This window comes from Scomber scombrus, unplaced genomic scaffold, assembly GCF_963691925.1.
Source record: "Scomber scombrus unplaced genomic scaffold, fScoSco1.1 SCAFFOLD_82, whole genome shotgun sequence".
Classification (NCBI taxonomy): domain Eukaryota; kingdom Metazoa; phylum Chordata; class Actinopteri; order Scombriformes; family Scombridae; genus Scomber; species Scomber scombrus.
In genome coordinates, this window is record NW_026910122.1 from 49978 (window position 1) to 75276 (window position 25299).

A 25299-nucleotide genomic window follows, 5' to 3' on the forward strand; every position below is an offset into this window, starting at 1 on the left:
CTCCCTTCCTTCCTTGACTCGAGGACAACAGGAGGGTTAAAGTTGATCTGAAGCTAATATGAAGCTTCAGTTTTGTCCCAAATGAGTCTTCATCTTCATCTTCTATGTTTCAACGTTACAGTGTTTTTAGTAGCAAAGTCTTTGTGTTACTATGGTTACACCGCAGCTCAACAGGGAAACACTAAGAGGGAATCTGATGCTAAAAAGACTGTAAATGTGTCAGATATCACTTGATATGACTAACTCACACTGATGAAGCTCAATAGAAGCTGATCATCTACTTTTTAAATGACTGTGTGAACACACTGTGGATTCAGTCCTCCATCACTTTACACTGAAACATGTCAGTGAGCCACACAGCTGCACTGGGTGACACATTCAAACAGCTAAAAAAAAACACATGAGATCACATGTTCAGTCTCTGGAGAGCAGTCCTGTGTACGGCAGACGCCACTGAGCATGTGCAGGAACTGTTTACAGAGCTTCTCTAACTCGTTATGCTGCATATCCCGACCTCTTAACTTTATACTGGAGTTATTTATAGTCAGTACAGACAAAATCCTGAGGTTGTGATATGCAGCACAGTAAGCTAGTTCCCACACATGCTCAGTTGCATCTGCAGTACAAAGAACTACTCTCAGAGACTGAAAATGTGATTGCTATAATTAGTTTTTTGGAGTTTTCTAGACAAACTTAACATGACCAAACTCTTCTTAATGAATGAACATGTCAGCCGGTGCAGCAGTGTGGCTTTACTGATGTGTTATAAATCATTTGTTGGACAACAGCGGAGGTCCACTGCACAGATGAATAAGATATATCAAGGTTTGGATAGATAGTCAATACTTGTAAGCAAGATGAGTTCATTGTTGGTTTGGCTCTGCACAGATTTATTGACAATAAGAAAAATGTAGACTCTCACCAGCCGTATAATTTAAAAGCTGGGTCTGCTGCAGATCAGTGCATAATTTACTACATTCCTGCGACTAAGCAATAAATGGACAAACAAGATAAATAAGTATAAGCAATTGTCAGGGGACACTAGCTAGATTTAGACGCGAGAAAGGAGAAAGAAAGCATGTCTAAAGAGTAAGTAGAAGGAGTCGTGAGTGGGGAATCCATCCATCCATCCATCTAGACTCCCCAGAGGAGACAGTAGAGCGAGGTATTTCCCAGACCTGTCATATATATTCCAGCGCTGGCTGGTAGTCGTTACATGGTCGGCTAATCAACTTTTAGCTCTTCTCCTGAGCGGCGGCAGAGATACTCTGAGCCGGGCTGAGAGCCTTAATGAAGACAGACGAGGCCGGAAGTGTGAAGCCGAGACGGGAGAGCAATAGATCAGTAGCTGCAGAGTGGTCGTAGATGTCAGTAACAGGGCGGTTATTATCATCAGACTTATTGATTGGTGTGTGGAGAGGTTGTATTGTCTGAGTGTGTGTGTGTGTGTGTGTGTGTGCAGGAGTACTGGTTACTGTATCTGCTGTATCTGGGTTGCTGCAGGTTTGATTTAAACATTTTCAGGATTGTAGTGTAGATTTTTCATTTGCAACACTGCTAAACAATCCAGTTAATAGATGTTTTCATATGTAGCCTGTGACAGCGTATTAGGGGGGAAAACGTGGATATTCTCTGACATCATAAAGTCACAAAATAAAAGGTGTTTTATTCTACCAAACAGTGACATAGCCTCACTTTGCAACACTGGAGAGACGTCGCTTGTCATGCATAATGCCTGCCGTGGAAGAACTGATCCAATTGTATTTGTAGGAGATGCTTGTGTAACAGTAGCATTAAAATAAAAACACAGAGGCTCTGCTGCACTTTTCTGATCGCACGTCAATCGATCGGTTACACAACTATTTCCTTATTGCTAAACCCAACTGGAAAGTACAATTTGATCAGTTCTTCCACGGCAGGCATAATGCACGACAAGCGATGTGTCTCCAGTGTAGCAAAGTGAGGCGATGTGACTGCTTGGTAGAATAATACACCTTTTTTCTCCGAGTTTTTTTTCTCGTAGATTTGCGACTTTATATTGTCGGAGAATATCTGACTTTTTTTCTCATAAATGTACAACTTTAATCTCCGAAATTCTGAGTTTCTTTTTCAAAATATTACCTTACCCCCCCCCCCCTCCTCCAGGTCACTATTTATTATTTACATATATGGCCCCAATACGGTGTCATACATATGTGTGTGAAGTGATTGAAAAGACTGTGATGAAACAATTGCAGCTGTTTCCAATCCAAACTGAAGGAAGTGTGATTTTCTGTCAGATTTTTGCTGAGTCATGCTTTTTAGTTTGGCCTTATTGCATCATAGAAGAATGATTACTTGGCAATTTTTTAAGTATATCATGTATATCAAAAATTTAAATATTTAAAAGTCCATACTGTTGAATAGATTTTAAAAGCAAATAAAAGTTATAATATAAACGTCCATCTTTGTTTCTCAGGAATGGATCCGTCTATGGGACAGGAGAGGAGAACACCGGTCACTCCGTCCTCGTCCTCGCGGTACCACCGCCGGCGGTCTTCTGGCTCCAGGGACGAACGCTACCGATCAGGTAAGAGGCGACGTCGCTCCCCTTTTAATGCCCCTGTTGTCATTATATATTTCATCTTTATGGCGTCCTCTCTGTCTCTCAAACGAAGGCGTGTCTTCCTCCTATTTTCCCTTCCAAACAGAACAAAAGAGGTGCATTACGACGTGCAGACAAAGAAATATGAGTTCCTTTCTGTTGTAATTACCCTTATTATTCCGCTCATTAGCATATTGGCTTATGTGTGACAAAATAAGCAAGACGTGGTAGAATATTTCTTATTTCAAACCTCAAGTTCTTCCTATGAAGGTGAAGATGTGATGAGTCTTTGCTGCATTCATTTGCATATCAATAAGCAAATCTGCTTTAAGTCTTGAATACTTTAATACATGGAGATCAAATTAATAACACCCGTGTGTAATATGCAGATATATTGCATGTGCAGCTTAAAGGGGCATGCCACCAATTTATTTGTCCCCAATAGAGCTGCAAAGACAAAATTAATGAAGCAACTATTTTGATTTTTGAAGCAAAGACATCAACATTTCCCCGGTTCTAGCCTCTTGAATATAAGATTTGACTCTTTTCTTTGTCATATATGATAATAAACTCAATGTCTTGTATTTGGACTTTTAATCAAATTGAAAAACACTTTTTTAATCTGTTAAATCAGGTTATACTGTAGGAAATCATGATGGATATTTCATGACATTTAATTGGCCAAATGAATAATGTGCAGATGAATTCATAATGAAAATAAATCATTAGTTGTAACCTCATGTAATATCAAATACCACACAGTTGTATAATGCCTCCGAGGCCTCTGGGAAGACATGAGTACTTAGGAGGCAGCAACAGTCTAAACAAGAGAAGCTTATCAAGTTTCATTGTGGGAAATGTGGGACCCGGTGTTTTTAGAGCTAAAAGTCAGAGTCGCTCTGCCTCTGCTGCTGCTTCAATATTGAATCAGTCGGTTGGGAAATAACAGTCTACTGTCATCTAGAGGTCCTCAAAGGTCTCCTTCATTCCTGTTAACTGAGTGAATATCATTCTGAGTGGATTCATAACAGTAGAAACACTGTGACGAGGTCGTAAACTCTGCAGGTCAGGGACAGTGGAGATGCTATTTGCATATGTGGACAGCTGTTTCATTCAATTATTTAATATATGTGAAAGGAGAGCTGTTGTGTGTGCTGCATTTTGCATCATATAAAAAACTAACTTTTTGGCTTGTGGACATCTCCACACTCCGAGGACACTTAGCCTGAGGCACTATAACGCAGCTTCATGATGAGGATGATGCAACAAATCCAGTGTTTGCTGTAAATCGGTGAAAGATGCTTTTCTTATATCTGTCACAGCTCCTGAAACATAGATTGTTTTGTTGCATACAACTGGTGTTTAGTGAAGACACATCATGCATATTTCCAGGTCTATGCTTATATTGTGTCGTACTCTACTAGAATATATTTATGCATGATTTATTTATCTTATACTGGCTCTTTATGCAGCCTCTTTGGTTCGTTGTTTGTCTGTTTTAGCTCCTGTCTCTTCCTCTAGTGAGCCCACTCTGTTCTGATTGGTCAATTTCAGGAAGATGCCCCTCAGGGAGGCTTCAGCTGGCTACGAAGGCGACATAAACAAACAATAGTCAACAGATTTCACTTGTTTTTCTTTACTCAAAATGGAAACTTCTCAAGCACATCCACACATGTTGAAGCCAAAACCTGAAAAAGATATATGAGAGTGGACATTTTTGACAACCGTGAAACAACCTTAGCAACAACATCTGATGTCATTATGAGAAAGATGTGGATGGATGTAACTTTGTAAACAGCGTGTTTATAGCAGGCTGAAGCCCCCTGAGGGAGTGATTTCATATACTTTTATCTCATGTTTTGGACCTTTGAGCATTTTTAACATGATAAAAAAAATGACAAAAAGCATGATATGTCCTCTTTAAGATTAACTTATCTTCTATAAATTCTTCTCAGTTGCATTTTGTTTAAAAAGAAACTGTAGGAATATGCTCCAGAGACATTAATGCAGTGTGCTAAGCTTTGAAGATAGGCAGTTATAGGCTGTTATTGAAAAGTTGTCAGATTTTTATCTCTGGACCGTTTAAGAAAGCAGAGCTCACTTCATCATTGTTGGAGAGTTTGAGTTTGTTTGACTTTGATCTGACAGAAAATAAATCCCATGGAACCTTTTAGCACACTAAAATTGAAAGAGAAAAGCTGTAAAAACACCTTTAAACACCACACACACACACACACACACACACACACACACACACACACACACACACACACACTTTCATGCACCATGCATTCACACTCAGTCAACCATAAGACAATAAACGTGCGTTAAGATCTAAATTGCCTCCATTCCCATGCATACACACACACACACACACACACACACAAACACACACCCACAAGGCAAACAAACGTACATCTGTGAGCCCCATTCATTCTGGCAAACGTCTTACTTATGTCATTATCCAGCCAACAGCCTGCCGTCTCTGTATCGCCGAGCTGAGCTACATGTTTGCCTTCTGCCGGCAATGGACACCATTCAAACAAACCCAGCTGTAGCTTTATCACTCCTCCCCCCCCCCCCCCCCCCCCCCATCTCTCCCCTCCCTTTTTAGAAACACTCATTTTTCACAAAACCGTCTTCGCCGACAATCCCTGAATTTAATCCAGTCGGAAACCGCAGAGCCTCACGGGAGCCGATGTCAAGCCGGGAATGTTTGTGCACGTTAAAATGGGAGTGTATAAAAGGGGAACACGGTGCTCATTGTAACAGGAACGCTGCAGCACAAATAGCAGAAGCCAGCTGATAGTCCTGTTCATGTTTTTTTTCGGTGATAGTGTGTCAGCTGTCTTGACTGTGTCTGATTTCTCAATTATTTAGCACCTTTGCACCGATGATTACACTGAGTCACGACCGTTATCGGTGCTTGAAAAGTCGCTTTATTTCTGTTGGTTGTTGAGCTTATAGAGTTTGTGCTTTAGAGCCAAAATATCTCAAGTTTCAAGTTAAATTTTTATTTATACAACACTTTAAAAAGCAAACAGACTTTGCACCAAAGTGCTTCACAAAGGCACGTACAGTACAAGCATAAGAGGAGCTCAATTAAATAGAACAAAAGTTTAAGCACATAGTTAAAACCAAAGAAATCAGATAACAAATAAAACATTGAAAGCCAGAGAATAAAAGTGAGTTTTTTTAGGTTTATTTTAAAGGTATCACAAGACTCAGACTGTCTAATAGAGCCGAGGGGCCGCTACAGAAAAGGGGTGAGAAGTTGTAGGTTTATGTAGGGGGGCAAGACCATGGAGGGATTAATAGACTTATAGGAGGATTTTTAATGTTATCCTGTAATGGACAAGGAGCAAGTGTAAGGATGAGAGGATGGGCGTGATGTGGTCTCATTTCTTGGACCTTGTTCATAATCGGGCAGCAGCATTTTGGATCAGTTGAAAGCGGGAAATGGTAGATTTAGAGATGCCGAAGTAGAGAGAGTAACAGTTGTCTAGTCCAGACTCTCTCTAGATCGGAGGGTAAGAGGAAATGCCTAATTTTGGAAATGGTTCTGAGTTGGAAGAAGCTGATCTGACAATCTTAATTTCAACCTGTTTGTTGAAGTTTAGATCACTGTCACATGTAACACCCTGACTCTTGGCATGCGGTTTGATGTAGGTCGAAAGGTGATTGAGGTTCTGGTCATTGACGTTGGGGGGCTCAAAGAGTATAATGTCTGTCTTGCCCCATTTTATTTGATTAGATCTTCATTAAAGGACAATAGCAATGTTGTTTTCTTATATTTTAGCCTTTGTACTAAATATCTGACCATGTCCTTAAGCAAACCACAATGTTTTAAACTCTCAGAGGTCTACAGTCTGGCGTTCCTCTCATATTGCATTACATAGCAGCACTAACAGCTCATAAACTCAACAATGCAGACATCCAATGATGGATAACAAGTCTTAAACAAGTTTTAAGAATTTAAAAAAGATTATTTTCTTACCATACAAAGATGAAGTGACGCTCGGCAACTTTTCAGCACTGTGGTGAATGACTTGGGGAATGGGCCATGGTAATAAAAAAGCATATTGGATATGTAATAAAGTAGTTTGAAGAACTTTCAACTGTGGTTTCGTAAAGTTCGACAAACACATAAAGGTCATGATAGATTTCAGCTTTCAGCAAGTTGGATTCAACCTCAGAGCAAACATCGTGAAAGGTTATTTTTTATATATATAGTATGCTTGTGATCATTTATTGGTGCCCAGTGTGGATGGATGTGATATCTATAAATCTGATTGCATGGTTTATGTGTGTGTGCTTCTAGATGTGCACACAGAGGCGGTGCAGGCGGCCCTGGCCAAGCACAAAGAGAGGAAGATGGCGGTGCCGATGCCTTCGAAGCGACGGTCGCTGGTCGTGCAGACCTCCATGGACGCCTACACGCCACCAGGTAAGGAGCGAAATACTTTGGTCTCACAGGTCTGCAACGAAGCCAAAGTAATAATTGTTGGTCACTTTTCACGATTGGTCTTAAAACAATGTGATGATGGATTTTTAATAGAGTAGATGTGCAGAATGTGTCATATATTTCAGTGTTTTGCCAAATAGGCTCAATATTGAGTCTGGATACTTGACAAAACTTCCAGTAAAGACTTGTTGGCTGGATGAAAAATGGAGATAAAACTTTGCCGATGTTTGGTTCTTGTGTATTCTTACCACTACTGCGGACATAGAAGGCTGTTTTTTTCCTGAGGTTTCTAGTTCATGTAGTTATCTACATGAAAACTGGCCATTTTAGGGCATTTCATGCTTCACTTGTCAGGCTTAGATCTACATCATCTTCAGTCTGTATGATGTTTAGCATTTGGCTCAAAGCACAGTTAACAAGATTATTACATAAATCATTGGGTAACGTTTGTCTCTGACTCTGAATGAAAGTGGAAAACTAGCCACCTGTAGCAGCTATTATGGCTAACTGCATGAGGGACTACATCTAGCTTGCCGGCTAATCAAACCACCTAGCATATTGATCCACACGTGCTGGTTTGTTTACATAATGTTGATTTCCACTGTGGTTAAACTGTTGTAAGGAGACTCAAAAAACGTAAAGTCGTCATTGTGCACAAGTCCTCGTGTCCCTAAATCTCTTTAACTGAGTTGGTTAGCATGAATTCATCAGGTTGAAATAAACTGGAATCATTTGTTTAACCCTCCTGTTGTCCTCCCGGGTCAAATTGACCCCATCTCTTTTGACTGTTCCTTCTTTCCTCCCTCTTTCTTTAATTTTTCCTTCATTCTCCCCCTCCTTCCCTCTTTCTTTGCTCCTCCTTCCTTCCTTCATTCCCTCCTTCCTTCCTCCTTTCCTTCCTTCCTCTTTTCCTCCTTCCCTCCTTACTCCTTTCCTTCCTTCCTTCATTTCTTCCTTCCTTACTTCCTCTTTTCCTCATCCTTCCTTACTCCTTTCCTTCCTTCCTTCCTTCCTTCCTTCCTTCCTTCCTTCCTTCCTTCCTTCCTTCCTCCTTCCTTCTCTCCTTCATCCCTCCTCTTTCCTCCCTTCCTCCTTATTCCTTTCTTCCTTCCTTCCTTCCTTCTTTCCTTCCTTCCTTCCTTCCTTCTCTCCTTTCCTCCCTTCCTCTTTTCCTCCATCCCTCCTTACTCCTTTCCTTCCTTCCTTCCTACATTCCTTCTTCCCCTCCCTTCCTCCTGTCCTTTCTTGACCTGAGGACAACAGGAGGGTTAACTAATATTAATAACAGTATTCTTTATTTATGTTGCACTTTTCAAAAATAAGTCCATTGTGATCAAGATATAGATAAAAAAAATAGTCAACAAACTAGTTTATAAAGTTTATAAAACTAGCATGATGTTGGATGCTAACATGCTAGCTTTTAGCCATGCTAGTATTCTAACTTAACGTGTGTATTTAACAAGTTAACGTGTTTATCATATAACATTTAAACTTAGTTTGCATGTTGGCATGCTACGTTGTGTTGGCTGACAGTTGAGGCTGAATTCAAATAAATAATTATCTGTTGTTAGCTAACGTTAGCTGGTTTTTGGCAGTCGATGAAAGGTTTAACCAAAGTCATTTAGATCCAATCAGTGAATGTCTGTCAAACTAAATCCTGATAATACATTTGAATAGTGTTAATCTCTGTTTAAAGTGTTGATCCATTTAGAGCCTTGTTGCTAGCTTAGCTAAGAAGTACAATTTAAAAAGGTTGTGCCAACATTTGAGTAGTGAGAGAACTGAGAGTTTGACTTTTGTCACATTTAAGCTTTTAAATTCGATTTAATTTATTTTTTCTCCAAGTATGAGCCTTTTATCTGCCGCTAAACGCAACACACAGCAGACAATGTGCAGGGATATTAGTGCTAGCGGAGTTAGCACTAATATCCAGAGTCATGGTTTTTAATAATTAGTCGGTAAACTCGTCATTGTCTGACGCAGGCTAGAAAATGTGCACGTTTATTTACAGTTAAAAACATTTTGCCGTGTAAAAGTTTCAGCTTCTGTCGAACTAACGGAGCTGCGGCGGCTTCCTGTCTGAGCTTTCAAAATAAAACCTTTGCTATTGGGCAAATTTGGGATTGTAAATTACGAGAGATTCCAGGAGAAAAGCCAAAGTAGCTATAGTCGTATCGCTCTCTCACTGACTCCTAAAGTCATCGTTTCTTTCACAGTGAATCACTGTTAATAAGAGCTGAAGCTTCTTTCTACAGTTTTTAACATCTGTAAAATCACATGTAGACTGTCGAGCTGAACTGTATCCTCTGGGAAAGACTTGTAGCTGTCCGTCAGCGTGTCACATCTGCCCAGTCTGACATTGAAGCTGTCAGTGATGAGCATCAATCAGTCGTTCAGTGAGTCTGGCAGATGTTCGCTTATATAATCATGTAAATGGTTTAAAGGGTTTTAGGTTATTTATATATTTAAATAAAAAGGTTTTGATGTTAATTGGTGCAAATTATAGTAGCTGGAAAATAAGACAGGAAGAAAAGATGGAAGATAGGGAAGAAGGACAGATAGAAGGAAGGAAGGATGAAAGGGAAGAAGGACAGATGGACGGAAGGAAGGATGAAAGGGAAGAAGGACAGATGGAAGGAAGGAAGGATGAAAGGGAAGAAGGACAGATGGAAGGAAGAAAGGGAGGAAGGAAGAGAAGAGGGGAAGGAAAGAAGGAAGATAGGGAAGAAGGGACAGATGAATGAAGGAAACACAGATGGAAGGAAGGAAGAGAAGTCAGAAAAGAAAAAAGAAAGAAAGAAAGGGCAGATGGAAGGAAGGAAGAGCAGACAGGAAGGAAGGAAGAAGGAAGGAAGGAAGGAAGGAAGGAAGGATGGATGGAATGGAAGGAAGGAAAGATGAAAGGGAGCAAGGACAGATGGAAGGAAAAAAGGGGGGAAGGAAGGAAGAGAATACTGGAAGGAAGAAGGAAAGGCAGGAAGGACAAATGGAAGGAAGGAAGGACAGATGGAAGGAAGGAAAGATGGAATGAAGGAAAGAAAGAAGAATGAAAGGGAGCAAGGACAGATGGAAAGAAGGAAGAAGAAAAGGATGGAAGGAAGGAAAGAAGGAAGAAAGGAAGGAACGAAACACGGAAGGAAGGAAGAAAGGGAGCAAGGACAGATCAAAGGAAGAAAGGAAACAAGGGAGAATGAAAGGAAGAGAAGACAGGAAGGAACGAAGGAAAGAAAGGACAGATGGAAGGAAGGAAGGAAAAGAAGACAGGAAGGAAAGATGGAAGAAGGACAGATGGAAGGAAGGAAAAGAAATTATTACAGAGCTGATAATCTACGTTCAACTCTCATTCCTTCTCAAAGAAAGAGAGAAGAGCTACTTCCCTGCTCTCGCTGTATAGTCACTGCTGAGGTAGTTTAAGCAGATTATGGTTTTGGAAGTGAATCAGCTCGTTATAGAAAAGAGGATTTCTGTCATTTATGAAAGTAAAAAAAAAAAAAAAAAAAAGTTAGAGAACTTATCGTGCCAGAAACAGGAAGCTGGGTTTAGTGACACAATGACAGCGAGGAAATTGTTCATTCTGGTCGACGCTGATAACAAAACATTCATTTTCATGTTGGTGTTCTGACGAGTCGGGATATTGGCTTTACAGCAAAATAATTTGTTTTATTACATTTGGGATATACAGGCGTAAAAAGAGACAAAACATCATTCTTTGTGGTGCGGTTTAATCTTTATAGTGAACAACATTAACACAGCGGGCATGATGTGAATATATAAAGTGTTGTAAGCCTCAAGAAGAACTATATTTACAGTTATTAACACTCATTTCTTTGATATTAGACACTATTAGGATATATTTTACTACTCTATTAAGCTCAGCATTAATATTAGGAACAGCAACAGAGTTTAATAGGTTAGACACACTTTTAAAAGACTATTTTTTATTGGATTTTAACTGATATCAGTGTCGTTATAGAGATTTGTTGAACTTGTGGTACAATATACTCTACTATAAAGACGCCTTTACACCTTTTTAATGGACAGACGGAAGGAAGGAAGGAAGGAAGGAAGAAGGAAGGAAAGGAGGGAGGAAGGAAGGGAGTGAGGAAGGTAGGAAGGGAGGAAGGGAAGGAAGGAAGGAGGGAAGGAAAAAAAGTAGGGAGGAAGGAAGGAAGAAGGGAAGGAAGGAAGGAAGGATGGAGGAAGGAAGGAAGGACAGACAGACGGAAGGAAGGAAGGAAGGAAGGAGGAAGGAAGGAGGAAGGAAGGACAGACAGACGGAAGGAAGGAAGGGAGGAAAGAAGGAACAGTCAAAACAGACGGGGTCAATTTGACCCAGGAAGACGACACGACGATTAAAACAGAAAAAAACAGAACCTTTAAAAGTCCAAACCTTCAGCACCACTTCCTACACATGACTAATTTGATCTCGTCATCGTAGCGTATGAAGCAGGAAGCGGCCGTCGTCGGTACTCATCCGTGTCTTTATGTCGCCGGTGTTGTTTAATGAGGAGCGTTAACGAGCCTATTATCTGTCTGGCTAACAGGGTCGAGCTTCACAGAGCGTCACTGTGAACTAGACATGATTTAGACGAAGTGTTACAACAGCCAAAATAATTAATAAGATCGGATCTTTTATTGGATCGGTTAGAGCAGATTGTGCAATCACTAATCTCTCTCATGAGGAAACCAATGTTTCACCAATCCATCCTGTTTTTTTAATCAATCCCTTTATCATATTTTCCTTCCATTTCTCAATTCCCCCCCCCCCCCCTCTTCATTCACGCTCCATTTAAAACAAAGCTAGATGGCGATTTAAGTGCCGTAATTACAGCATTACACCACACAGCAATATAAAAAAAATTGGCGACATAAATAATATTTTCTGGCGTATATGAGGAGAAATTTTGTTATGTTTCAACGAGGATTTTATTAAATCTGAATCCAGCGTTGAATCTTCTACTTAAGGCCAATAAAAAGTGAAAGATTTGGAAGAAAATGAGGGAAGAAAAAACATTCTGTATTTTTCTTTAACCCTCCTGTTGTCCTAGAGTCAAGGAAGGAAGGGAGGAAGGAAAGGAGGAGGAAGGAAGGAAATGAGGGAGGGAGGAAATGAGGGAGGGAGGAAGGAAGGGAGGGAGGAAGAAGGAAGGAAATGAGGGAGGAGGGAGGAGGAAGGAAGAAGTAAGGAAAAGGAGGAAAGGAAAGAAGGAAGGGAGGCAGGAAAGGAAGAAGAAGGAAGGAAAAGAGGGAGGAAGGAAAGAAGGGAGGCAGGAGGATGAGGAAATAAGGAAGGAAGGAACGTAGGAGGGAGGGAGGAAAGAAGGAAGGAGGGAGGAAGGAGAAAGGAAAAGAGGAAGGAAGGAAAGAAGTACAGAGGAAATAAGGTAGGGGGAGGAAAGAAAGGGAGAAGGAGGGATGGAGGAAAGAAGGAAAGGAAGGAAAGAAGGAGGAGGGAAGGAAAGGAGGGAGGGAGGGAGTAAGGAAGGAAGGAAGGAGGGAAGGAAAGAAGGAGGGAGGAAGGAAGGACAGAAAGAAGGAAGAAAGAGGGATGGAGGAAGGAACGAAGGAAGGGAGGAAAGAGAGAGGAAGGAAAGAAGAGAAGGAGGGAGGGAGGAAGGACAGACAGAAGGAAGGGAGGAAAGAAGGAACAGTCAAAACAGACGGGTCAATTTGACCCGGGAGGACGACACGAAGGTTAAGTAAACAAATCTCATAAAAGTCCAAAATCAACACTTTGCTCTTCTCTGGAGCCCATCGGTTCCTACACTGTAAAAAATATCAAGATGGTTTAATTGCAGCCTTAAAAACGGGATTAACGTCACATACACATCCCATAAAAAGTCCTTATAGTCCTTCAAGGCAAGGCAGCTTTATTTATATAGAGCATTTCATACCCAGGGGGCAACTAAATGTGCTTTACATAAAGACAAATATTTAACAGTAAGAATTGGAAACATACAAAACATACAATTAAAATAAATAAAAGACTTAAAGACTACTGTAGACCTGAATCTAGTTTATTTGTTTGATTTTTTAACCTTTGTGTCGTCCTCCGGGTCAAATTGACCCCGTCTGTTTTGACTGTTCCTTCCTTCCTTCCTTCCTTCCATCCTTCCTTCCTTTCTACCTCACTCCTTTTCTTCCTTCCTTCCCTCCTTCCTTCCCTTCCTCCCTCCTTTCTTCCTTCCATATTTCCTTCCTTCCTTCCTTTCCTCCCTCACTCCTTTTCTTCCTTCCTTCCCTCCTTCCTTCCCTTCCTCCCTCCTTTCCTTCCTTCCATATTTCCTTCCTCCCTTCCTTCCTTTCCTCCTCCTTCCTTCTTCCTTCTTCCTTCCTTCCTTCCTTCCTTCCTTCCTTCCTTCCCTCCCTCCTTCCTTCCATCTTTCCTTCCTTCCTTCCTTTCATCCCTCCATCATTCCTTCCTTCCTTCCTTCCTTCCTTTCATCATTCCTTTCCTTCATTTCTTCCTTCCTCCCTTCCTTATTTCTTTTCCTCCCTTACTTCCTTCCTCCTTCCTTTTTTCCTCCTCCTTCCTTCCTTCCTTCCCTTCCTTCCTTCCTTCCTTCCTTCCTTCCTTCCTTCCTTCCTTCCTTCCCCCTCCTTCCTTCCATCTTTCCTTCCTTCCTTCCTTTCATCCCTCCATCATTCCTTCCTTCCTTCCTTCCTTCCTTTCATCATTCCTTCCTTCTTTTCTTCCTTCCGGAGGGTTAAAGCTCAGAAATATGTTGTTTAATTTAAAAAAATAGTTATAATGCCCTAAAACAGCTGGACACTGTCATTTTTTAGCAGGCATTATTCAAATAGAGGTAAATGCTGCAGATGTTAGGGACTATTTTCTGTGGCGGATGAATACACATTTGATGTTTTAGTAAGTTTTTTCCACTAGCAGGATGGTGGCAGTCAAAAAAAATAAACAAATACTGTGGCCATGATGTGTTTTCAATACTTTTTGGGCAACAATGAAGGAAAATAGAAACACGGAGGAATACGATAAATCAGAATATGAACATACTCACTCAGGGTTTTTGTGTTTTCATGACAATAAAAGAGAGAATATCAGAAGGAAGGAAGGAATGATGGAAGGAAGGAAGGAGGGAGGGAAGGAAGGAAAGAAGGAAAGAAAGATGGAAGGAAGGAAGGAGGGAGTGAGTGAAGGAAGGAAGGAAGGAAAGGAGGAAGGAAGGAAGGAAGGAAGGAAGGAAGGAAGGAAGGAAAGGAGGGAGGAAAGAAGGAAAGAAAGATGGAAGGAAGGAAGGAAGGAAGGAAGAAAGAAAGAAAGATGGAAGGATGGAATGAAGGAAGGAAGGAAGGAAGGAGGGAGGGAAGGAAGGAAGGAAGGAAGGAAGGAAGGAAAGGAGGGAGGCAGGGGAAGGAAGGAGGGAGGGAAGGAAGGAAGGAAGGACGGACAGACGGAAGGAAGGAAGGAAGGAAGGAAGGGAGGAAAGAAGGAACAGTCAAAACAGACGGGGTCAATTTGACCCGGGATTTTTTTTCAGACTCATTTCTTAACAATCAAGTGTTTTTTAGTAATTCAGACACAAACTAATAACTACTGTAGATATTGAAGCTGAAACCTGTTGGAAAGCTTTTCACGTCTCATTTCATGTTGTTATGTTTGTCCAGAGACTTCAAACTGTGCATTATGTAAAAAATAGAACTAACACACACACACACACACACACACACACACACACACACACACACACACACACACACACACACACACACATGCAACAACAACAACAAAGGCAAGTCTTTATCTACATGTGCATGATAAATATATAACTGTATGTACATGTAGAGGATTCACATGATGTCTAAGTATATATTTATATATTTATATATTTATATATTTATATATTTATATATTTATATATTTTTTTCTTCTCCCATTTAACACAAAACAAGGTAAACAAGCCGCGAGGAGTCACACTAACACATGACACACGGACACACGGACACGGAAGAGCACAAAATCTATCTCACACATTCATAATGCACATGACCTGAGGGGAGCAGTGAAAGCAGCCACACACACACACACACACACACACACACACACACACACACACACACACACACACACACACACACACACACACACACAAACACACACACACATTCACACACACACTCTCTCTCTCTCTCTCTCTCTCTCTCTCTCTCTCTCTCTCTCTCTCTCTCTCTCTCTCTCTCTCTCTCTCTCTCTCTCTCTCTCTCTCTCTCTCTCTCTCTCTCTCTCTCTCTCTCACACACACACACACACAGACAATACACACACACACACACACACACACACACACACACTGGAAGCTGCCAGTAAGGTTCATTTGAGGACAGCAGAGTGGCGTGTTGCAGCTCAGTGTTTCGTGTCGTGCAGAGATGAATCTGATGAGCTCTTATTGGTTTTTGACAGATTTTACCGTTTTTTACAGCTCAGTTTCTCAATACGTCGTTAAATTCAGTATCTATCAGCTTTATGAAGAGCTGCTGGTCGTCATCTCTCTCTCTCTTTCTTTCTTTCTTTCTTTCTTTCTGTCTTTCTTTCTTTCTGCCATTTTTGTTTGTTTCATGAAGATTCACGGAGGTTGTTGCCTGGCAGCGTTTTTTATTGCCATCAACATATTTATAGTTTTTTGTCACAGGGAGTCTCTCCGCAGGCTCCCGCTGATAACAAGACACAGATTTACGAATCAAGCATGTCAGCGAAGCACCGCGGGAGTTAACACGTTGAGACCGCATCCCTTGGTCTCATTTGGCATTTTCAAAACCACAAAAATGTCACCTTTTTTTTAAAGGAAACGGCGACCATATAAGGAGAGAAATGTTCCTTTAACCTTCGTTTCGTTCTCCCGGGTCAAATTGACCCCGTCTGTTTTGACTCTTCCTTCTTTCCTCCCTTACTTCCTTCCTCCCTCCCTCCTTCTCTCTTTCTTTCCTTCCTCTCTCTTTCCTCCCTTCCTTCTTTCCTTCCTTCTGTCCTTCCTTCCTTTCCTTCCTCCCTCATTCTCTCTTTCTTCCCCCCTACCTTCCTCCCTTCCTCTTTTCCTTTCTCCCACCCATCCTCCCTCCTTCCTCCCTTCTTTCCTTTCCTCCCTTCCTCCCTCCCTTCCTCATTTCTTTCCTTCCTCCTCCCTTCCTTCCTCCCTTCTTTCCTTCCTTCTTCCTCCCTTCACCATTTCTTTCCATCTTCCTCCCTTCCTTCCTTCCTTCCTTCCATCTTCCTCCCTACTTTCCTTCCGTCTTTCTCCCTTCCTTCCTTCTTCCCTCCTTTCCTTCCTTCCTCCCTTCCTTCTTCCCTTCCTTCCTCCCTCCCTCCCTCCTTTCCTTCCTTCTTCCTTTCTTTCCTTCCTCCTCCCTTCTTCCTCCCTTCCGTCTTCCTCCCTTCCTTCCTTCCTCCCTCCTTTCCTTCCGTTTTCCTTCCTCCCTCCTTTCCTTCCGTCTTCCTCCCTTCCTCATGTCTTTCCTTCTTCCTCCCTTCCTTCTTTCCTTCCGTCTTCCTCCCTACTTTCCGTCCGTCTTCCTTCCTTCCTCCTTTCCTTCCTTCCTCCCTTCCTTCCTCCCTCCTTTCCTTCCGTCTTCCTTCCTCCCTTCCTTCCTCCCTCCTTTCCTTCCGTCTTCCTTCCTTCCTTCTTCCCTCCTTTCCTTCCTTCCTCATTTCTTTCCTTCCTCCTCCCTTCTTCCTCCCTTCCGTCTTCCTCCCTTCCTTCCTTCCTCCCTCCTTTCCTTCCTCCCTCCTTTCCTTCCTCCTTCCCTCCCTCCTTTCCTTCCTTCTTCCTTTCTTTCCTTCTTCATCCCTTCCTTCCTTGACTCGAGGACAACAGGAGGGTTAAACTAACCTGTTGTTTGGCTTATTAGATGAGGATTGTCTTTTTTTATAGGCTTAATTTTGGGCTTCAAATTCCTCCACATGATGATGATTATTATCTATGTGACGTCGCTACATGAGTAATAGTTAATATTAAATATAATAAAGCAGAATAAAGAGACACTTATTGAGTCATACAACAGTTTGGTGCTTACTTGATATACTTGAGAGAGTCAGCTTTATTTTTGGGGTTACTTCAGGTAGTCATCTTCCTCTAAGAGTTGATATTTAAAGCTGGATTATTAGTGTTTTTATATTTGCAATGAATCAAATGGAGACTAATTATGCAACATGTTTCATTCTTAATCACAAAAACACTGTGAATTATTTTTTTTAGGGCATGCAACTCAATCTTGTTGCTTTCACAGGGTCATTTCTACATGCTGGATGCAGCTCGGTCTAAACCCCCACTGACCAGCTCCAAATGATGCAAAGACCAACTTACTGACTAGTTAGGTGAACATAGTGAAACATTTATCAGCTAAAGATGCTCTAAAGCTCCTGAGAGACATTTCTCTTGTGAATTTCCAGTGAATTTTGGACTTATATTCATCATTTTGACAGAAATATGTCAACAAGTGAATGATGATACTGTTGTTTTCTGTCTTCTTGGAGTCTAAAGAGGAAGCTGTTTGCAAACACAGTCATCATATTAATTTTATTAAAACAATATGTCCATTATTTCTTCGTGTTTGTTGTTGTGCTGCCTGCAAGTAGCCAAACAACACACATTCAATGCAGATTTAAAGAAGAAGACAAAGAAGGAACTTTTATTTTGGACACATCTACAGGTCCATATAAACAAAACAAACATAAAACATGATAGAAAAACTTTATTTAAATAATTTAAATTACAATATAAGGACAAGACAGTACAGATATATACAGGCTTAAAACACATGCAGACTAAGAGGAATACCTTGTGTCACTTTGTGTTAATGCCTTTATAATTTCATTTCTTTTTTATTCATTTAACCAAACTATGAAGTTGTGCATTAAAAACTTTAACATAGCATGAAAGTTGGAGATATCTATAGTAACATGCATATGACTTTCTGCATCTGTCCATCTCTGAATATTATAATGCATCATTAAATGCAGCCTGACTCTTCTTCATTATTGCTTTTACTATAATAAATAAAGAGTTGTTTGATCTCCACATAGTAAACACACCAGAGCTAACCTCACACACACACACACACACACACACACACACACACACACACACACACACACACACACACACCTATCACTGATCTCAGAGTCTCTTCATGCTGTGTGAGTCTGATGTGTTGTGACTTTCACTTCTTTAAAGGAGTCAACTGTCAGCGATGGCGTTAAAACCACAGTGGCAACGCAAGGCTTTACTCATCACCATTTATTTCATGTCTGCAACCACACACACACACACACACACACACACACACACACACACGCACACACACACACACACACACACACACACACTGTACAGCACCTGTGTGTGAGAACTGGGTCAGCTTTTGTTGTTATTCATATTGCCACTAACAGCCTCATAGCGCCGTCGGCATTATGGAAATCACATGCAAAACATGCACACACACACACACACACACACACACACACACATGCACACACACACACACACACACACACTAGCCTTAAAAGAAAAGAGAGAGAGAGAAACTTTCCCCCGTTCCCAGCCTGCAGCAGTTCCAGACAGATGGGAGCTGAAATGTTTCCAGCTTACAGACAATAGACTGAAACATGAAGAAGTGTTCGTGTCTCTTTTGTCTCTAAATATAGAATATGATGAACTTTACTATCAGAGCTCAGTGAAACGCTGACGTAGTTGGTTGTTTTTATATTGGAAGTTAAAAAGATTGTTTTTACCGCAATGCTTTTAAATGAGAGAGCATTTCAAGACTTTATTTGATTTTATGAACTACCTGGATTCTTGATTTTTATACATTTTTATAGATTTTTCAAAGATTTTTTATAGATTTATGTGGATTTTTGTAGATTATTTGTAGATTTTTATGGATTTCTATAGATTATTTTATAGATTTTTATGGAATTTCATGGATTTTTATAGATTTTTTGTAGATTTTTATGGATTGTAACAGATTTGTATTGATTGTTACATATTTTTATAGATTTTTTTATAGATTTATGTAGATTATTTATAGATTTATGTGGATTTTTATAGATTTTTTATAGATTTTTTATAGATTTTTTTGGATTGTAACAGATTTGTATAGATTTTGCATAGATTTGTATTGATTGTTACAGATTGTTATAGATTTATGTAGATTATTTATAGATTTATGTGGATTTTTATAGATTTTCATAGATTGTTATATTTTTTTAATAGATTTTTTATAGATTTTATGAATCGTACTGATTTGTCCTTTTGTTGGTGAGACTGTAATTTGTTTTATTGATCGCTCTGATTGATTAAGACATATAGATTTCATAATTTTTTTTATTTTTATTGATTGCCTTGTTTACACTAAACTCAGTCTTAATGTAATTATTTAATTATTTGCTTTATTTTAATTCTGCTACCTTGTGTGACCTGCTGGATTTAATTCAAAGCACTTTGTAACATGATTTTAGAAAAGCGCTCTATAAATAATCATTATTATTATTATATAATTGTTAATTAATCTTATGTCGTTGTAAAAAGGTTAAAAAAGTCCTTAATTTTTTCAGTGTGGCTTGGCGAGGCTCAAAACTTACTTTTTATTTTATTACTTTTACTCCTCAACATCCGTCATCAGTCTCACCTGCGTCTCCTTCTCGCCCCTCAGACACTTCCTCAGGCTCCGAGGGCGAAGCTCAGGGCGACGGCGATGAGGAGGAAGGAGGAGACGGCGAAGACGAAGACGGAGGAGGAGGAGGAGGAGGAAGAGGAGGCGGCGGCGGAGGAACCTCGTCGAGCCGCGAGGGGAGCATCAGCATGGAGCACTGGATCAGCCGCGCCATCCACGGCACCTCCTCCACCACCACCACCACCTCCTCCACCGCCTCCTCCTCCTCTTCCTCCACGCGCAGCGGGGGGAGCGGGGCGGCGGGCGGCAGGCTGGCTGACGTCCTGGCGCAACACGTCCACATCTCTGCCCACCATCATCACCACCACCATCATCATCATCGCCACCACCACCGCAAGACAGGTAAGACTGGAGTCCAGAGGCACTTACCCAAAATCTAGACATCCTTGGCAAACTCTGGATAGCTTCAGCAAAGATAACTCACTTATTTAGTGAAGATAAGAGGTTGAAACATGCTAATCTAGCCTAATCGAGACTCTCCAGACAACTTATTTAGCTAAATTTAGACACCTTTAGTGAAGATACAGATGAAACCACTTGAAAGTTCCCATTCAAGGTGACTCCCAGCCGGCTGCCAGCCGACTCAGCAACCCCCTCCTTTTCCTGTAAACCCACCTATTCATTGTAATACAGGGTATGACCAGGAGATGGCGCTTCTATCACAGAATAGCCCACATGTTCTATGAATTTTTACTGGTCATCCGAACCAGTAAACTTAACTTACTACCTAACATAACCTACTGACTTTTTATATGCACGCACCACAACTTAGAAAAAAATATTTTAAATTTCAAGGAAGACCATGACAGATACATGACTATCTTGAATAAAAAATGCGGAGTGTCTATTTGCACCCTAGACGTAGCCTATAACAACGTGAAAACATGGCGGATATTCATCTTCCACGCCAACAGAAAAGGGCGAATTTAGAAATGTTTCATATCTTATGTTTGTTCTAAAGACATTTCTGGCGGGAAAGTTGTATTAGGAGGTTGAAACATGCTAATCTAGCCAAATCTAGACTTCTCCAGACAACTTATTTAGCTTCATTTAGACACCTTTAGTGAAGATAAGAGGTTGAAACATGCTAATCTAGCCTAATCTAGACTCTCCAGATAACTTTGAGTAAAATAAATAACCTTTTTTATAAACATTAGAGACTTTTCGCCAAATCTAGACACCGGTAGCAATTTATCGACAGCTTAAACCAACTCCAAACACACTCTTAGCGAACTGTAGATAACTTAAACAAGATAACTGAGGTTCTTTACTCACATCAGGACATCGTTAGCTAAAGACCAGACACCCGTAGCCAAAACTAGACACCTTCAACCAAATACAAACACATTTAACAAATTACGTTGGAGGAGAAAGACTCCGAGCCAAGCACAGACACACGTAGCCAAGTCTTGACTCCATCAGCCAAATCAAACATTATAAGCAAAGTCCAGACTCCATTAACTAAATACAGACACCTTCTTTCTTTTTTTGGGATTAAAAATAAAGACACATTCATAAAAGACGAGAGACTCTCAGCCAAGTCTAGATTTAAACACTCCAGACAACCTTTGCCAACTTTAGCAAGATACTAAAGACACCTTTAACCCTTCGTGTCGTCCTCCCGGGTCAAATTGACCCAGATCTGTTTTGACTGTTCCTTCATTCCTTCCTTCTTTCCTCCCTCTTTCTCTCTCTCTTTCCTTCCTCCATCCTTCCTTCCTTCCCCTCCTTCCTTCCTCCCTCCTTTCCTTCCTTCTGCTTCCCTTCCATCTTCCCTTCCTTCCTTCCTTCCTTCCTTACTTCCTTCCATCTGTTTTCTCTTCCTTCTTTCCTTCCTTCCTTCCTTCCTTCCTTCCTTCCTTCTTCCTTCCTTCTTCCTCCCTCCTTTACTTCATTCTTCCTCCCTTCCATCCTTCCTTCCTCCTTTCCTTCCTTCTTCCTCCCTTCCTTCCATCCTTCCATCTTTCCTTCCTTCCTCCTTTCCTTCCTTCTTCCTCCCTTCCATCTTTCCTTCCATCCTTCTATCTTTTCTTCCTTCCTTCCATCGTTCCATCTTTCTTTCCTGCCTTCCTTCCTTCCTTCCTTCCTTCCTTCCTTCCTTCCTTCCTTCCTTCCTTCCATCCTTCCATCTTTCCTTACATCCTTCCATCTTTCCTTCCTCCCTTCCATCTTTCCTTCCTTCCTTCCTTCCTTCCTTCCATCCTTCCATCTTTCCTTCCATCCTTCTATCTTTTCTTCCTTCCCATCTTCCTTCCTTCCTTCCTTCCATCCTTCCATCTTTCCTTCCATCCTTCCATCTTTCCTTACATCCTTCCATCTTTCCTTCCTCCCTTCCATCTTTCCTTCCTTCCTTCCTTCCTTCCTTCCTTCCTTCCTTCCTTCCTTCCTTCCTTCCTTCCATCTTTCCTTACATCCTTCCATCTTTCCTTCCTCCCTTCCATCTTTCCTTCCTTCCTTCCTTCCTTCCTTCCTTCCTTCCTTCCTTCCTTCCTTCCTTCCATATTTCCTTCCATCCTTCCATCTGTCCTTCCTTCCCTCCTTCCTTCCCTCTTTCCTTCCTTCCTTGACTCGAGGACAACAGGAGGGTTAAGAAAGACCTGGCACAAGTAATATGTTTATTTTTAGACATTTAAATCTATATTTTCTGCTGTTGGTCTGTAAAGAAACCCGTAAAACTGTCCCACAGGAAGGAAAAGAGGTCGAGATTCATCAGTGGTGTGAAACAGGTCAATGAGGCGTATCATTGGGGTAAAAAGGCCAACGTGCTTTATCGGTTAATTTAATAATTTCAAGCATTAAAACATGATATAAATCACCATGAAGCTTCCCTCACAGCTTAAATAGAGCTTCAGTCTGAATGGAAAGTTTATTAGTGGCACAAAACTAGTACATGTGAGCTTTAGAGAGGTTTAAAACATGAAGAAACAATGTCAACGTTCTTCCACATGAAATAAATTATTTAAATGAATTTAAAAGAGATTAAAAAGAAACATTTAAGGCTCCAAAGATGACATGTTACAGATGATCTTATATCACAAACTATCAACTATATATATTTATACTTTAGAGCAGAAGAGTCAAACTCATCTTCAATCAAAGGCCACAAACAGATCAATATGACCTCATGTGGGCCAGATTATTAAAAAGAGGGAAGGAAGGAAGGAAGGAAGGAAGGAAGGAAGGAAGGAAGGAAGGAAGGAAGGAAGGAAGGAAGGAAGGAAGGAAGGGAGGAAGGACGGAAGGAAGGAAGGAAGGGAGGAAGAAAGGACAGATGGAAGGAAGGACAGATAGAAGGGATGAAGGAAGGACAAATGGAAGGAAGGGAGGAAAGAAGGAAGGAAGGAAAAGAAGGAAGGAAGGAAGGGAGGACAAATGGAAGGAAGGGAGGAAAGAAGGAAGGAAAAGAAGGAAGGAAGGACAAATGGAAGGAAGGGAGGAAAGAAGGAAGGAAGGAAAGAAGGACAGATGGAAGGAAGGAAGTAAAGACAGATAGAAGGGAGGAAGGAAGGAAGGACAGATGGAAAGAAGGAAGTAAGGACAGATAGAAGGAAGGAAGGAAGGAAGGACAAATGGGAGGAAGGAAGGAAGGAAGGAAGGAAGGACAGATGGAAGGGATGAAGGAAGTAAGGAAGGAAGGAAAGAAGGAAGACAAGACAGGAAGGAAAGATGAAATAAAGACAGAATTGAAGGACAGATGGAAGGAATAAAAAGTAGACAGGAAGGAAGATGAAAGACAGGAAGGAAAGTGGGCCAGATTGGACTCCTTAGCGGGCCGGATCTGGCCCACGGGCCTCATGTTTGACCCCCCTGCTTTAGAGCATCTGAGAAGAGTATTATTGGTGACTTTTGAGTTAAATCGACATATTTCAGTTTACTTGAACTACACACACACACACACACACACACACACACATTGTATAGTCTTTGCACCATGTTAAATCTGAAGTGGGTTAAGGTGGAAACACTACACCCTTGCTTACCACCTTAAAAACTGACCCGAGGGCAACAGGTGTTAACTTTAAACTGAGGTATAGTTTCAATTTTTAAATGAGGCTTTAATTCACCATAATCTCCTGTTGATAATAAGCTGGAATGAAGTTTAGTCTAACACCTAATTGGGAGATAATTTATACGTCATGCTTTCTGAACAGTCAAAGCAGACCGGAGTTAATTCTGACCCGGGAGGACGAGCGTTGCACGGTCGACAGGAAGACAACAGGAGGGTTAAGAGAATGAAATTACCCCAAAAAAAACCCCAAAAACTGCAGCTGAACTTTACAGCTGATGCAATCTTAAACTGTGTTGAGGTTCATTCTTAGTTGTAGGCAAACTTGCAGGTTGTTGAGAGGTCTTTTATAACTGTGTGCGTGCGTGTGCATGTTTGTGCGTGTGTGTGTGTGTGTGTGTGTGTGTGTGTGTGTGTGTGTGTGTGTGAGACAGGTTCAGCACACAGTGAGCAGACAGGAGGGTTTAACAGTGTTTGAAGTTTCAATGGTGTTGAATTGATTAGTTAGTTTAGGTGGTAAAGTGTGTTTAGTGTAAAAGGGGTCGTATCCTCTTGTGTGTGTGTGTGTGTGTGTGTGTAGTGTGTAAATGCAGGTGTGACAGTGTTTCTACTTCCTGTTTGTAGTCCGTCCTCCTGTCGTTCAACCATCATCCAGTCTTCTCTCTTCTGCCATTGGTGGGTTAATAATCTGGTTGATTATTGGTTTGCTGCTCACAGAAGTCGTAAAATCAGACGTCCGTCATGATGTTCTGATTTGAATCGTTATCTTCATGCATCTGATTTCTTTTTGCCTGATCTTCATTGAGTAATTGAAGCTTGGAATATAGTTTTGTTAACATAAAAATGCCAGGGAATATGATATTTAAGATTTACATTGTCCTTGCGAACAAACCCCAATATTTTCATGTCTTGTTTTCAGCTTTATAATAATAATAATAATAATAATAATAATAATAATAATACTTTTACTACTACTACTACTAATAAATTATAGACTATAGAGCATCTCTCATACAAGGGATGTAGCTCAAAGTCCTTTATAGAGAAAAAATATATAAATAATTAATATAAATATAAATAATATAAAATATAATACAATAAAACAACAGCAAATAAACATATAAAAAATAAAATAATACAATTTGTAAAAAAAAAAAAGAAAAGAAAAAAAGACATGTATTAAAAATAAGTGACATTACTTAAAAGCCAGATTAAATAAATATGTTTTCAGCTGTTATTAAATAATAATATTCACAAAGCTCAGATCTCACATCACTGATTAATAAATGACTGATGAGGTTTTCATCAATGATCTGTTGTTCCAAAACTATGTGTATAGATTAACTATGAGGGCCCAAATATGAACAGTATGTGAGTGTTAAAGAGAAAAAGACTTTAGACATTTTAAACCATATAATACAGTCTGGAGGATTCTTAAAAAACAACATTAAAACTTTCTCTCCAAACAGCAGATTTGTGCATTTCTAACCATATTTTGCACATTATTTTGGAGCGTAGCTGAAAAGGCAGGAAACAGCAGGAGTGGAAGTTCCTCTCCAACAC

The 25299-nt window shown here is 40.5% G+C and overlaps 1 protein-coding gene across 1 annotated transcript in view; it reads left to right on the plus strand.

Annotated features, from left to right (window-relative positions):
- Positions 1-2460: 2460 nt before the first annotated feature.
- Positions 2461-25299, plus strand: part of LOC133976747 (disco-interacting protein 2 homolog C-like) — a gene marked incomplete at its 3' end in the record, with an annotated part of 108537 nt that continues 85698 nt past the window's right edge. The window contains 3 exon segments of the mRNA XM_062414947.1: positions 2461-2569; positions 6906-7031; positions 19710-20072. Coding sequence (XP_062270931.1) covers positions 2461-2569; positions 6906-7031; positions 19710-20072 — 598 coding nt within the window.